Raw genomic sequence first — 17,290 nt, forward strand, 5'->3', positions numbered from 1 at the left:
TTTTTTCATATTAGCCGATATTGATGTATATCACAATATAAATCAAATCACTATTTCTGACAAGCTTAAAGGTCCCTTTTTACTCATATCTGAGATGTGAAGATATCATAAGGTTAATTTTGGTTTAAATATTATTTATTTTCTGTCAGAAGTTAACATGACAAATGTACTGTAGAACATTATACAACTGTATTTCAAATAAACAAAATAGGTATATATAACAAATTAAAATCTTAATTCTGACCAGTGAAAAGCTTCAGGTATTACAGGGAACACAAACAAAATGCATAACTAAATTCTATGTTCAATTCCAAATAAATAAAATACGTAATGCAAAATAAAAAAGTCTAAATTCTGGCCAGTCAAAAGCTGTCAAGTTTTACAGGAAAACACATTACATTTGTTGGTCAACTCCAGATAAAATAAATTTTAAATCTAAAACTAAAATCTTAAAGCTTTCATGTTTTACAAGAGAACAGAAAGTACTATAAATTCATTAGTCAGTTCCAAGTAAATAAACAAAATCTCAAAAAAACTACCTCTACTGTATCCTTTCCTTTGTATAGATTCAAACTGTTTTAAATGGTTGGAAAATAAACCCACAAATAGACAAAAAAATATATATATATATATATATATATATATATATATATTCACAGCGCATCACTTTTTCCACATTTTCTTATGTTACAGCCTTATTCCAAAATGGAATAAATTCATTTTTTTCCTCAGAATTCTGCACACAACACCCCATACTGACAACATGAAAAAAGTTTAGTTGAGGTTTTTGCAAATTTATTAAAAATAAAAAACTGAGAAATCCCATGTACATAAGTATTCACAACCTTTGCTCAATACTTTGTCGATGCACCTTTGGCAGCAATTACAGCCTCAAGTCTTGTTGAATATGATGCCACAAGCTTGGCACACCTATCCTTGGCCAGTTTTGCCCATTCCTCTTTGCAGCACCTCTCAAGCTCCATCAGGTTGGATGGGAAGCGTCGGTGCACAGACATTTTAAGATCTCTCCAGAGATGTTCAATCGGATTCAAGTCTGGGCTCTGGCTGGGCCACTCAAGGACATTCACAGAGTTGTCCTGAAGCCACTCCTTTGATATCTTGGCTGTGTGCTTAGGGTCGTTGTCCTGCTGAAAGATGAACCATCACCACAGTCTGAGGTCAAGAGCGCTCTGGAGCAGGTTTTCATCCAGGATGTCTCTGTACATTGCTGCAGCCATCTTTCCCTTTATCCTGACTAGTCTCCCAGTTCCTGCTGTTGAAAAAACATCCCCACAGCATGATGCTGCCACCACCATGCTTCACTGTAGGAATGGTATTGGCCTGGTGATGAGTGGTGCCTGGTTTCCTCCAAATGTGACGCCTGGCATTCACACCAAAGAGTTCAATCTTTGTCTCATCAGACAAGAGAATTTTCTGAGAGTCCTTCAGGTGCCTTTTGGCAAACTCCAGGCGGGCTGCCATGTGCCTTTTACTAAGGAGTGGCTTCCGTCTGGCCACTCTACCATATAGGCCTGATTGGTGGATTGCTGCAGAGATGGTTGTCCTTCTGGAAGGTTCTCCTCTCTCCAAAGAGGACCTCTGGAGCTCTGACAGAGTGACCATCGGGTTCTTGGTCACCTCCCTGACTAAGGCCCTTCTCCCCCGATCGCTCAGTTTAGATGGCAGGCCAGCTCTAGGAAGAGTCCTGGTGGCTTCGAACTTCTTCCACTTACATATGATGGAGGTCACTGTGCTCATTGGGACCTTCAAAGCAGCAGAAATTTTTCTGTAACCTTCCCCAGATTTGTGCCTCGAGACAATGCTGTCTCGGAGGTCTACAGACAATTCCTTTGACTTCATGCTTGGTTTGTGCTCTGACATGAACTGTCAACTGTGGGACCTTATATAGACAGGTGTGTGCCTTTCCAAATCATGTCCAATCAACTGAATTTACCACAGGTGGACTCCAATGAAGCTGCAGAAACATCTCAAGGATGATCAGGGGAAACAGGATGGACCTGAGCTCAATTTTGAGCTTCATGACAAAGGCTGTGAATACTTATGTACATGTGCTTTCTCAATTTTTTTATTTTTAATAAATTTGCAAAAATCTCAAGTAAACATTTTTCACGTTGTCATTATGGGGTGTTGTGTGTAGAATTCTGAGGAAAAAATTAATTTAATCCATTTTGGAATAAGGCTGTAACATAACAAAATGTGGAAAAAGTGATGCGCTGTGAATACTTTCCAGATGCACTGTATATATCCTCAATACAAATTCACAGCCTTCAGATGTAAACAAACATAAACAAAATTGACATTTTCACTCAATTGTGTTCAGCTTATACTCTAAGGCAAAAAAAGGTGCAAGAAATTCCCATTAGTGCAGCACTTGCTTGGGTCTGGGACTATAAAGTCTTGAATTGTGTGTGCTCTAAAGGATGGCACTGCTTCAGATGGTACAACAGATTAGTGGTCTTACCAGTCTTTGTGAGAACATGCATTCAACACAATTTACAGTGCACTGTACTCTGCTTCTTGTGAGACTTCAAATAGCCAAAATATCTCCACACTACCAAATTTCTCTGCCCCTTCTTTTCAACATGTCCTCCTCTTTTGAGCCTTGGGCTGTGTCTGTTAGAGTGTCTTATTGTTTTTTTTCGAGTTTTCGTTAATATTTTCTGTTGTCATTTCTCTTTTATCTTGCTCCCACTCCTGACGTACTGGTGTTTATAGCTGCTGTTGTCCAAACATTAGCACATGTACTGTCTCTCCTCCGCTCACTAATGTGTGTGTCACAGTAACGTGATATGGTTGTAACTCTACTCCATCCACATGATTGGTTTGGTATGGCGCTATTCTCATTGGCTTTCCGTGTTGTCTGTCAAAATATGGATATCACCCATCCCTAATTATAGAGCATAGAGGAATATTGTATCTCTATAATAAGCCCCCTTCTATTATTATTCTATAGGCAACGCGTCCATGAACAAAGAGTTACTTAAGTGGTCTATTAATGACCTTACATACCCAATTTAAATGCAGTAGTGTTATGATTTTCATAATAAAAATGCTATTGCTGTATTTAAAGCACTCTGTGCATCCAATTTAAAAACAATGCAAAAAGAGACCTTACCCCTACTGCAAGCTACAGAGAATCTTAGACCACTTTTTTATATTTAAAAGGGAAAATAGAGTAGACTGCTTTTATTCCAAAATCATTTTACTAAACGTGGAAGAATGCACAATTGAACCTTTATAGAGACAAGAATGTGGTAATTAATACACATTGATTTACTGACTGGAATGAAGCTTCATCATGTGGTGAGCAGCATATTGTAGATCAACTACCAGTATAATATATTGCACAGAGAATTAGGTTTACTTTGTGAATTTTCTCTTATACTGTACGTTAATGTTTGAGCAATGCAGTGGCTCAGTAGTAGTGCTACTGCCTTGCTTAAAGCAGACCAGGGTTCAAGTCCCAGTTCTTCCTTGCATGAAGTTTACATGTTCTTCCCAAAGGTTTCCTCAAGGGGTTATAATTTCCTTCCACAGTCCAAAAACATGCAAAGTAGTGGGCTGGCATTGGTAAACTCGCCCCTGATGAGAGTATTATTTCATCCAGTGACTGGCTGGCGCTTTGTCCAGGGATTGTTTTTTCCTTTCTGGGATAGGCTGAACCTTCCCCACAATAGTGCTCTGGATTTAGAAAATGAATGGATGAATGTTTATGATTACAAATAACAACTTTATATTAAACAAATTATCAGCTGCTACATAAACTTTGTTTATAGCACATCAGAATTGCAAATGAAATACAGTTAGGTCCATAAATATTTGAACAGAGATACCTTTTTTCTAATTTTGGTTCTGTACATTACCACAGTGAATTTTAAATGAAACAACTCAGATGCAGTTGAAGTGCAGACTTTCAGCTTTAATTCAGTGGGGTGAACAAAACGATTGCATAAAAATGTGAGGCAACTAAAGCATTTTTTTTTAGCACAATCCCTTCATTTCAGGGGCTCAAAAGTAACTGGACAATTGACTCAAAGGCTATTTCATGGGCAGGTGTGGGCAAGTCCGTCGTTACGTCATTATCAATTAAGCAGATAAAAGGCCTGGAGTTGATTTGAGGTGTGGTGCTTGCATGTGGAAGATTTTGCTGTGAACAGATAACATGCGGTCAAAGGAGCACTCCATGCAGGTGAAAGAAGCCATCCTTAAGCTGCGAAAACAGAAAAAACCCATCCGAGAAATTGCTACAATATTATGAGTGGCAAAATCTACAGTTTGGTACATCCTGAGAAAGAAAGCAAGCACTGGTGAACTCAGCAACGCAAAAAGACCTGGACGTCCACGGAAGATAACAGTGGTGGATGATCACAGAATCATTTCCATGGTGAAGAGAAACCCCTTCACAACAGCCAACCAAGTGAACAACACTCTCCAGGGGGTATGCGTATCGATATCCAAGTCTACCATAAAGAGAAGACTGCATGAAAGTAAATACAGAGGGTGCACTGCAAGGTGCAAGCCACTCATAAGCCTCAAGAATAGAAAGGCTAGATTGGACTTTGCTAAAAAACATCTAAAAAAGCCAGCACAGTTCTGGAAAAACATTCTTTGGACAGATGAAACCAAGATCAACCTCTACCAGAATGATGGCAAGAAAAAAGTATGGAGAAGGCGTGGAACAGCTCATTATCCAAAGCATACCACATCTGTAAAACACGGTGGAGGGAGGCAGTGTGATGGCTTGGGCGTGCATGGCTGCCAGTGGCACTGGGACACTAGTGTTTATTGATGATGTGACACAGGACAGAAGCAGTCGAATGAATTCTGAGGTGTTCAGAGACATACTGTCTGCTCAAATCCAGCTAAATGCAGTCAAATTGATTGGATGGCGTTTTATGATACAGATGGATAATGACCCAAAACATACAGCCAAAGCAACCTAAGAGTTTATTAAAGCAAAGAAGTGGAAAATTCGTGAATGGCCAAGTCAGTCACCTGATCTTAACCCAATTGAGCAGGCATTTCACTTGTTGAAGACTAAACTTCAGACAGAAAGGCCCACAAACAAACAGCAACTGAAAGCCGCTGCAGTAAAGGCCTGGCAGAGCATTAAAAAGGAGGAAACCCAGCATCTGGTGATGTCCAGGAGTTCAAGACTTCAGGCTGTCACTGCCAGCAAAGGGTTTTCAACCAAGTATTAGAAATGAACATTTTATTTCCAGTTTTTAATTTGTCCAAATACTTTTGAGCCCCTGAAATGAAGGGATTGTGTTCAAAAAATGCTTTAGTTGCCTCACATTTTTATGTAATCATTTTGTTCACCCCACTGAATTAAAGCTGAAAGTCTGCACTTCAACTGCATCGGAGTTGTTTCATTTAAAATTAATTGTGGTAATGTACTGAACCAAAATTAGAAAAAAGTTTTCTCTGTCCAAATATTTATGGACCTAACTGTATGTGAATGATTAAAGATTTGATTGCTAGCAATGTATTTTAGCATGTAATGCAATTACATTTTGTTAATTCACTTAACTATTTACTAAATAGAATTCATAAAATAAGAGAGAAAATGTAAGTACTACATACTGAGGACTCTTGATCCCGTCAATGAATCCTCATTTCAGCAGTGTGTGTGTGATGTTAGCAATACCTGTTTCAACACCATATCACTTTATATAACTGCAGTAAATCAAAATTAATACATATTAAATGGCTTTTTCCTTTTGTAGTTCTTGGGCTAATTTAAAGCTGTCTTGAGGAAATATCTCCACTCTTACTGTCACGTAAAAGGTCTTGCTCTCCTTGGCTCACTTTCTAGAGAGCTTTAAGCTGTGTCCTAGAAATGGATTGAGATACAGTAATGGCAGAATTACTTGTTGAAATATCACCAGCTCATCTACCTAAATTAACAAATATACTCTCCTTCTTTTAGTAGATGTATATTATTTATAACTGCCAGTTTACTTTTGGGAGTGTGTGATGTTTTAGAAATTTTATTTGTGAATGTTCATTGTGGAGTATGGCCCGGACACAGACGGGTAGACATTGTTTAAGCACCACAACACGTTTATTTACAACACTATTTACAAAGATGAAACACACACAACCCCAGTACTTCCCCAAACTCCAGGCGTTCCTTCACTCTGCCTTTCTCAGATCCGCCTCCACTTCTCTCCTCCAAGACTTCGTCTCTTGTCCTCCCGACTCCAGCCATCGAATGGAGAGAGGCAGCCCCTTTTATACACACCCGGATGTGCTCCAGGTGCCTCCCGATTAGCTTCCACCGGCACTCCCCAGTGGGGCGGAAGTACCAGCTGCGCACCCGGAAGCACTCCGGGTGTCCCTGGTCTTCTTTCCCCCAGCACTTCCGGGTGTGGCGGAAGTGCTGAGGACCAGGGTTCCTCAGACATTGGGGTGCTCCCTGGCGGTGACCACGGGCCCCTATGGGGTTGAGCTCCTAAGATCTGTTCCCGTGGTCCCCAAAGCCACCAGGGTGGTCGTCCCCTCGTTGTCTGGAGGAGGCGTAATCCCTCCTCAGGTCCTTCCGAGCGTCCCAGCTGGGTGTGCCACATCACATTTACTCTTATTAAAAAAAAGTAGTTTTGCTGATGCTTAAATGCTGTTATATTTATGTATGATAGACCAAAGACTTGACAAGTTGATGCAAAATAAAATTAAGTTGGTGATATAATATGCATAACGTGTCTGCTGTACCATCTGATGAATGTGTATTTGACTAATTGGCTATAGTTGGCAGAGGTACATTTGATGATGGTACATAATGTCGTTCCTTTGGAAAGACAACCTAGATTTAGAAACAAAATCCTGATCTGTAGAGTAGAAAAAATTGAAGTTTTATTTGTTTATTTATTTTTTGAAACATATTTAAGACTTTTCACACCTGTGGTTAGAGTTCAGCATTATGCATCTGCCAAGAAATGAATGACTATGAACATGCACTGACAGTGAGCATATTGATTTTCATAGCATGTAAAATTAAAACTGTATCCTGCAGATTAATTGACTTTATTTGCCTTGCCTAGAAAAGCAGAGTACCTATCAATAATTTAACTGTTAAATTAAAGGATGCTTGTTAACTGCTAATTAAAGGATTGCTATAAATAGAATTTTCATTTGCTCACATCTTTAGAAATGGATGGAATGCTGCATTTTAACTTGTCTTAGTTTTAGCTAAATCATTAACTGCAATAAAGGATTTCCATTAAAAACTAAAGCAGTAGAGTGTTGTACTGTGTTAGCCATAGGTTGATACAGGAGAAAGTAGGGTGAAATGACACCTTTTATTGGCTAACTAAATAGATTACAAATGCAAGCTTTCAAGGCAGCTAATGCCCCTTCATCAGGCAAGGTGTGCCTCGAAAACTTGCATTTGTAATCTATTTAGTTAGCCAATAAAAGGTGTCATTTCACCCTACTTTCTCCTCCATTACAAACTAATAAATAATAGGATTTTTAAGAGTGAGTTCCTGCATTTCATTGAATATGAGTTTACACACACATTCATTTACACTGACAGCACTTTAAAATGACAGACTTTGGGTCTAATCTGTTTGAATTTTTTTAGTGACATGCTTATGTTCAAATTTCACCTTAGATAAGTAAACTTAATTTATATCTAAATGTGCAGCAAAATTAAAACTAAAAATGCAGAAATAAAGGCAGAGCAAGCATACCAATTTACCCATTGTCTACAGGCAAATAAAAACTCCATTTTAGCTACGATTTGCACAGTAAACATTATGACTATGCAAGGCTCTTTGTTAGCGGTTGCCTTTGGCCACCATTTTGAAAAAACTGTCAACCAAATTTGGGCCCTGGTTATAAGAATGTCAACAACTTTAGTAATGCATTGTTTTTGTTTTTTTTTTGGCAGTTGATTGGAAAATGCCAGTTTTTGCTCAGCAGATCAGGTTATAACTTGCCGTGCTAGTCCATTTTACTATTAAAACAAAAATTAAGCTGCACTTCCTGGCATTCATATTATGCATGTAAAGCATTGTGAGCCAGCAGTGCACAAAACAGGAGTGTTAAAAGACTCATTTAACTTATCGATACAAATGTGAAGGTCTAAAAAAATCCAGCTGAATAAAAAGGGGTTGAAGGAGACACAGTTCTGACGTGTTAAATGATAGCAATTCACATTAAAATGCTGTAAAGTAGCAGCAAGTGGACGTAAAATCACATAGCATGTTAATTACTCCAAATATAAGCTATTAAAAATGACAACTATATTCTCAGCTTCGGCAACCAAAAAGTTGATGTCTGGTTGCTAAGTCTGGTAACCACTTTTAAAAGTCAGTGTGGAGCCCCGCTATGGATAGATTTTTATGTTGAAATGGCTTTAGTAGTGCCTCTGTAGTAATTATACCTGAAACCACAACTCCTTTCCAGTTATGCCAAAAAGAAATCTTGACTAAAAATATATTTGAACCATTAAACCAAAATTCAGTCTCTCTCTAGATAAAATTCTGCTAAAACTTTAGGCACCAAATTCCACACACCAGTGTTGTATTGATAGATAAATCTGTATTGTCAAATATTAAAAGATGAGTTAAGTATGTTTAAAGTCAAAGTTATTGTTCCATGGCATACGAGGTGCGATCCAAAATTCCCGGAATGCATTTATTTAAAGGCATATATACCAAATAACAATGGTGAACAGGTCCTTCAAAATAGTCACCCGCTGAGTTGATACACCAATCCCAGCGAGATTTCAACCTTTCAAAGCACCTCCGGAAGTTGTTTTTTGTCAGTGTGTTCAAGATGTCGGTTGTTACCGCTTGGATCTCCTCCACCGTCTCAAATCTGCGTCCCTTGAGCCTCATCTTCATCTTAGGAAATAAAAAAAAAATCAGACAGCGCTAAATCAAGGGAGTACGGAGGGTGGGAAATGGCAGTAAACTTTGTAGAAGCCAAAAATTTGAGCACAATCAGAGATGTGTGAGCTGGTGCATTGTCGTGATACAAAAGAAATGACTTGTCAGCCCACATCTAAGGACGTGTTCGGCGAATTCGATTTCGCAAACGCCTTAGAACATCCCTGTAGAATGCTTGTTGCAACATTTCATGGCTTTCTTTTGCTGTTTTTCCCAGTTTAAAATAGAATTTAACACACACTCTTTGCTCTTTCAAATCACTCATTTTCACAAACAACCCTTCACAGACACAACCAAAGTTTAAACGAGAACTGCGATTTGAAAAACAACTGCGCTGACATTATAACACGTGATAACAGTTCTCAAGGACAACTTGAACTGCTATCTAGCAGCGATTGATATAACCAAACTCTTCTGGCTGCAGAATAAATGATTTCCGGGAACTTTTGGATCGCACCTCGTACACTCATTTGCCCTAGAATCTTGTGGTGTTAAGTGAAGCATAATTTTTAAATTAAAAACTGCATTTGGCACAGCAGCTTATAATGTGAGTTAAAGGGGCATGAGAAAAAACATGGAACAAGCCCCTTTAATTTACTGAGTATGTTCATGTTGAAGCAGTAAAATGTTTCAGTTTCAGAAAACGTCCCTTCTACATTTCAGAGTTATATTTACAGTATTAAAATGAACTATCAAGTAGTTTATTTTTTTATCACAGAATTTGTGGAACTACTTTTCCTAGGCAAAGGATATATGCTTACTTTCTGTTCACCACCACAGGAATGGTAGAAGGTTTCATGAAAACAACAGCCAGTGTGAAGGAAGCTGTGGTACAAACCAAAGGCACTGGAGTAAAACATCATGAAGTTGAGCAGTTCTTTGTAGCTCTCTAGCACAATACTGCATTTCAGCTGAAAGGATATGAAAATGCATATGCCTGGGATGTGTAGCAGAAAATCTTTACATAACAATTTTTGTTTAATAAGCTAATGAGTTATATTGCCATTTGTCTAACTATTCTCTATGTATCCTAATACGGGACGACTTAATATCCCGTATATGGACCTATTTATAATAAATTAACATTATATACTAAATTTTCTCTTGTATACTACATAAACCCTTTATCTAATTCATTATTGTTAGCATGCCATGATTTGTAATACAAGAGTAACCTTGTATTGGTGTGCTTCAAAGGTATCTTTGTTTAAACTTCTTAATATCAATATACTTATATATTCAGGAATTCTAAATAACCTTTTTATATAAGTTGAACCTGAACCAAGAGATTTTCCCTTTCAGAAGTAAAAAGAAAAAAACTACATATGTGTAGTTTATAGTTTCTGTCTTTAAAGTTATAGCTTGTAGCAGTAGGGTTGGAGCTGCACACATCACTGCTAAGGAATGTACCACAGCTGCTGGCAAGATTAATAAATAGACTTACTCTTATGAAAGTTGTCCATTTGTTCCTTTCAGCTTTGATGAGTTCTTCCTATTTAATATCAGAAAAATGCCTTGAAAACACTATAAAAAATGAGGGTTGTAATACCGTAAATGGCAGCCTCATGTGGCACAAGTGGGCTTATCGCTGAATTCTTTTAAGCTTTCCAGCAGTGGCAGCCATAAATCCTGTCATCAGAAGCAAATACTTTCTTTCTCAATAGGCATCATTTTACATTTTTCACATCTGTACCAGCAATCATCAGTTGTTCTAAGCCTCACCATATTGCTACAGACTTCTAATTCTCCATCCTGTCTCCAATTCTGTGTCATTTTCTTCATTTCATTTTTCTTTTGATACTCCTCACTGATAGATTCTGGTTTGTGCAGATCAGATTCAGCAATGAGGTGTTAAATGTCTTTTTATCTTTATAGTTTGATATAATGATGGTATAAAGTATGAGCTTGTTTGTGTAAAACTTTAGAAAAATTCAATTTAGACCAGGTATAAAGTATAGCCTGAGTTTCTGAATAGCTATCAAAATATAATTGCCACTGCTGCTTTTGTGATTATAGCTATTAGTAACTCAGCCCAGGTTGAGGGTACATGTTTAAGAGAAGAAAGTGAACTGAGCACTTAATTCAGACTTTTTTTGCCAGACTTCTTTGAAAATAGTGGAATTTCATGAAAATAATTATATTTTTGCAAAAACTATATGTACATGCAATTGTCTGATAGGCATAAGTATGTCTAGAGTTGAATTCATACTTAGGATTATTGTCAGATTCGAGTTTTATGTCTTTTTTATCTTTTTTAAATAATAATTCTTCACTTAATGCAAGGTTCTAGAGCAAATGAATGTATGACATAATTTAGGGAAAAAACTAACTTAATACTGAACTTACCCTTTAACATGTACAGTTATGCACTGCTATATTTAAATATTCGGTATCCGCACTAGGTGCATGACTAACAGAGTAAATAAATTGTTTGTATTATTTAAATTCAAAGAATAGTATTCACTTAACCGTAGCCATACAGTTCTACTACTGATATCTCCTTGGTCAGTGCTAAAGTAATGGCAAAAATTAATTTCAACATTTCTTTTCATCATAAATTAATAAACTGGCACACAGTTAATGGTATTTTGTTAATATAATAGCCTGTATAACCTGTAACAATAAATTAGCTCAATTATAAAAATAAAACCTATTCCTTTTTTTTTTTTTTAACAAAAAAAAAAAAAAAAAGGTAGCTGTTGGGATACAAGACGTAACGAGATAATGAGACATACTCTGCATGGCTGTTGTATAAACTGTATTAACGTACTGTGGTAGTGTGGAGTTCTCAGAATAAGTAACATCAAAAATGCTTCTACTTTTAATTACATACTCATCAGCTGCTTTGCATAGGTGATAACATATCTAGACAGTTGTCTAGCATACTATATAATCACAAATTTGGGAGTGCCATGAGGATGTGCTATCTATTCTCTTCTTTCCCACTTCCATACTAATGATTTGTCAATCCATCTGTCAAAATGTACTCTTAATTAAATTTTCGGGTGATGAAGTGCTGGTTGGTCTCCTCACTGACAGTGGCACTCCTTGTAACATGTATGACAAGGAAATTATGTCTGCCTGTGTCCAGATGGCACACAGACAGTTCATTAGCTCCAAACACAAAGACCACCAGGGAAAGAATTATTGATGGGGGAGGAAAGAAACACTGCACTGAACCTGTCATTATTAAAATTGACACCCTGGAAGTAGTGCACATATCTTTTCATGATCATTGTAGATAAATTATCCCAGAGCTCCAATACTGCCAGAAAATTTACATCAAAAATATACATCAAAGATGGTACCTTTTTAAAATGTAGTTTATAACGATTAAGGTCAGTGTTTTCATAGATTCCACTTTTTTTTTTAGTGCTAAGGAAATGCACTTAAATTTCAAAACAGAAACAGCATATTTTTCACTCAGTAAATATAAAAGCATATCACTTCTATCAGTAAACTGAGACTTCACATCCTGTTAGCAATGAGTTCCTCCTTTGGCCTTGTCATTGGCGATATTCCATATGTTCAGGTATTTCAAAGAGTGCAATGAACTCTTTCATTCCAGTGAGTGTCTCTCCCTTTTTACCAGAAATGCTATGAAGGAGGCAGGGAGATGATAGTGATTCCAAAAACATCAGCCGCAAGTGACAACCCCTGGATTGGATTAGCAAAGTATGCCTGGTCTGGGTGAGTAAGATATCATCAGTACATTTTTTTTAACTTGCTTCTTCATTTGTTCAATGTCCAGTGTTCAAAATAAGTCCAGAACAAACTGACTTTAATTCAGTTCCATTTATTCTGGTTTACCACTCTTCATCGAATATAGGCTCAGAGTACATTAACAGCAAATTGGTAGCTATCACATTTGCACATGTGAACATGTGATAAGTGGTACATGGTGTTGGGCAGGTTTTAAATAAGTTATCACATCCTGGGAATTGCGGGTTACAATAGGGCACAGGTTTGCTTGATTGAGGTGCTTGGCTGATCGCACATACATGTGCCTCATTCACACATCAGAGGTGGCAGCATATCACACTGCATCATTCAGGAGAGCCTGCAAAGGAAAAGAAAGGACATTCAACAGATGGAGAAAGAGAGAGAGAGAGACTAAAATATGAGACAGAAGTTAAAGGAAGGACAGGTGGAGATGGCAGGAGTTAGAAAAGCCAGTGTGTGATAGAGTGGAGGCAGGCAGCCGGATAAAGAGCCCCGAGGAGGAGCGTAGAGTTGACGCTTGAAGGGACTGAAGAGGGTCACTCTGGTTGAGTGTCTTTAGGGACCTGGAGTGACCCGTTGCTCAAGCAACTCCTCACCTAAGACTAAGGAGGGACAGTGGGTGTTATAGAAGGTAGGCTCGAGCCTGGATGTAGAAGGTTGGATGTGCCTTTTAGTAGAATGTCTCCTCACGCTGCCGGATCCAAACAGTGTAAGCTGGGGAGATGTTGACTTTCAGAAGGACGCTCAAGAGTTTGGGCATTTTTTAGAGAACAGTTCCCTATCGTGCATTTTAACCTAATTTTATGGGTTAATTATTGAGGAAATTTTAACCTCCACAGTCACATGTATTTTTATTGGATTATTTATTGATTGATTGATTGACGGTTATTTTGAAGCACTGCACTATTTATTGGAACACAGTTGGATTTTTGATTTTAATAAAAGCCCTGAGCACTTTTATGCCTATCCCTTGCTGCATGTGTGTGTCCTAATTTGAGTTCAAGAGGCTCCCAGGATCCAACAAGGAGCATGGAGAGGACAAGGGACCGTCACAGAATAGATAAACTAAGGTAAGCACACAGTAAAGAGGAGCAGTTTCATTATAAGTAAAAAATTATGACGACGAGAATAGAAAAAACAATTCCAGTCAATGGCATTTCTGGAAAAATTAAACATGTAAGAGATCCACAATCAATTATACTGTATCAGATAAATTCACAGTCAGTGATATTTGTTATGAAATCTTGCTATTATGTATATTATTTAGTATCAGTTTTATAAACATAACAGATTTTCAGTGTCATTCAATCTGAAAATTTGATCTCATGTACAAGGTAACGTCTACTGTCTCCCTTTGATGATAAGGCCATCAGGAGAACTATGGGTTTCTATAGCATCTTCAAGAGTACCATTAAAGGTGCATTGTTGGGTTTCTTTAGGCATGGAGATAGCGGTGGTTTGAGTAGTGGTTGACTATTCAGTTGGATTTTGTGGACTATCTTTTTCTACTGAGTCACAAGTTGATGCTTCCATCCCTATGTCACCTTGGCATCCACAGATTTAAGAGATAAGTCCACTTTAAAAAGTCACTACTCTTGGTGCCAGGATTTTATATCGCCTGTAGCTTGCAAACCATTTCACCTATTGACTTGAAATTTGGTACACATATACTATGTGACGTCTACTATCTGCTTTCGGTGTGATGATTTTATTACTCTTTTTATTTTTATTTTATTTTATTGTAGAATCAACTCTCAGCACGCGCAGCAGGGCGGCCGTGCGGCGCATGCGTACGGGCACCGTTCTCATTCCCTACCACTTTCGCTAATCATTCTTGAGGCAGATTGAAGACTTAAGTGCCAGATTAAGTGAAAGGTTAAAGAAAATGTACTAAGTAATTGCAACACAAAAACTAACTTAATCAGTTTTAACGCGAAAAGATGCCACCGAAACAAGAGAAGCAGCGGGCCGCTAGGGTGGAGTAAAGAAAAGCTGCTCAGGAAGCAGCAAGCACATCAACCTCTGAGTAAACGAATGCTAAATGTACAGAGAAAGGGGATTAATACTGTGAATGCTCAAGTCAAGTGTATTCGTGCAGTGCACCGTTACTGGTATATATATATATTACAGTAATCCCTCCTCCATCGCGGGGGTTGCGTTCCAGAGCCACCCGCGAAATAAGAAAATCCGCGAAGTAGAAACCATATGTTTATATGGTGTAAAATAAAGAGAATACAGCACAGAAAGGTTTGGGGTTTTCCGGCCCCGTATACTGTACAGTATGCAAAAAATAGTTACAACAGTCCAGAAAGTACATTCAACTATCACTGAACACATGCTGGTGTGATGGGGAAACCTTTATAGGGAGGGCCGGAATAAGCAGAGGGAGTGTGGGTAATGAGTAGCAGGTGGATCCAGTAATCATGATGTCATCAGATAGGAGGGGAAGGATGAACGGGAGCTTGCTCAGGGCGTCGGCGTTTCCTTCTTTCTAGGGGAAATAAGGAGAGAAAGGTTAGTTGCCCGCCAATCCCTTATGGCTTCCGGGTTTTCCGCTACTCCCTGAGTCGTTCTGCGGCTCCCCAAGCGCACGTGCGTGACAATGGTTATTTTTATATTGTCATGCTTGGGTCACAGATTTGCACAGAAACACAGGAGGTTGTAGAGAGACAGGAACGTTATTCAAACACTGCAAACAAACATTTGTCTCTTTTTCAAAAGTTTAAACTGTGCTCCATGACAAGACAGAGATGACAGTTCAGTCTCACAATTAAAAGAATGCAAACATATCTTCCTCTTCAAAGGAGCAAACAAATCAATAGGGCTGTTTAGCTTTTAAATATGCGAAGCACCGCGGCACAAAGCTGTTGAAGGCGGCAGCTCACACCCCCTCCGTCAGGAGCAGAGAGAGAGACAGAGAGAGACAGATAAAAAATCAATTCATGCCCTTCGTGCTTTTAAGTATGCGAAGCACCGTGCAGCATGTCACTTCACGAAGCAGCTGCACAGAAGGTAGCCAACGTGAAGATAATCTTTCAGCATTTTTAGACGAGCGTCCGTATCGTCTTAAGTGTGCGAACAGCCCCCCTGCTCAATCCCCCTACGTCAGGATCAGAAAAAGTCAGCGCGAGAGAGAGAAGTAAGATGGGTAGCTTCTCGGCCATCTGCCAATAGCGTCCCTTGTATGAAATCAACTGGGCAAACCAACTGAGGAAGCATATACCAGAAATTAAAAGACCCATTGTCCGCAGAAATCCGCGAACCAGCAAAAAAATCCATGATATATATTTAAATATGCTTAGATAGATAGATAGATAGATAGATAGATAGATAGATAGATAGATAGATAGATAGATAGATAGATAGATAGATAGATAGATAGATACTTTATTAATCCCAATGGGAAATTCACATTCTTCAGCAGCAGCATACTGATACAATAAATAATACATATAAAATCCGCGATAGAGTGAAGCCGCGAAAGGCGAAGCGCGATATAGCGAGGGATCACTGTATATATATATATATATATATATATATATATATATATATATATATATATATATATATATATATATATATATATATATATATATATATATTTTAATATAAACAAGTATTTTTTAGGCATTTTTTACCCATTTCTCAAGTACATACCTTTTATATGATCATATCTTATTAAGGATAACAAGGCAATCAAAAAACTGGAAACAAATGGAAACCAGCTGTTTTAAATTGAATGGAAACAACCTCCCCCCACCACTTCCCTTCCTCAAACCCAGAAAGGGCCCTGCTAGATTCTAAATCCAGGACGTGATGCAATGCAAAGTCAAAGGCAACTGAAAGGAGCAGAGCCGTACTCCAACAACACCAATAACAGGAAACACAGAGGTGATTTCAAATTAAAGGTTAAGGGTGCAGTGATGATTACTGAACAGCTGAGCCCACACCACCTGTACCATTTGTCATTATAAGACCCAGACAAGACCATTGGCCCTCACTGCAGAGAGTTCTGGTAAGGACATATTTAAAAAGGAGGACTTGAAAAGAAAGGGAATCTGTGTTTTTCTACCAAGTGACTAAACCAAATTTCATAGCATTTTCTCCTGATGTAAAAAGTCTTGTCTGGAAAATGGAAAGATGAAGTGAAGAAAGATCTAACTGGAGAAAATGTGACAAAGCAAAGGAATATTAATGGAGAAGAGAGACATTGAAAATCAGATACTTCAGACCGGAACTAAAATACTGGGGAGTAATCCCACTACCATATAGTTTAATTTAATAATAAATATAATCTGAAATATTTTGCAATGTAGAAAAAAGTAAAAAATGACCACAACATTTACATGATACGTTTTTAGTGAAACAATTATGTAGATTATGTTTTAGTTACTATAATAATAATACATGTTATGTTTATGTTTCAACGTAGTACATGATTATTAATTGTACATGCATTATTTCTATAGCATACCCTTCCTAAAGCATCTTAATCAAATTCAGGCATTCAGTGGCTGTGTTAACAGCATCGAGCATAAAGCAGGAACCAGCCCATTTGACCACAGGGCACATTCATGTACACCACACTGACATGGGGTAATTTTCAAAGCTTAACCTAACATACATGTCTTTATAGTATTGAGAGGAAA

General features: G+C 38.0%; 1 protein-coding gene across 1 annotated transcript in view; it reads left to right on the forward strand.

Annotated features, from left to right (window-relative positions):
- si:ch211-11n16.2 (zinc finger FYVE domain-containing protein 1) overlaps positions 1–17,290 on the forward strand; it is a 68,194-nt gene that overhangs the window by 32,855 nt on the left and 18,049 nt on the right. Inside the window, exon 6 of the mRNA XM_028796165.2 lies at positions 12,511–12,608. Within this exon, the coding sequence (XP_028651998.1) occupies positions 12,511–12,608 (98 nt within the window). The remainder of the gene's footprint in view (positions 1–12,510; positions 12,609–17,290) is intronic.

The sequence above is a fragment of the Erpetoichthys calabaricus genome, chromosome 1, assembly GCF_900747795.2.
Source record: "Erpetoichthys calabaricus chromosome 1, fErpCal1.3, whole genome shotgun sequence".
Classification (NCBI taxonomy): Eukaryota; Metazoa; Chordata; class Cladistia; order Polypteriformes; family Polypteridae; genus Erpetoichthys; species Erpetoichthys calabaricus.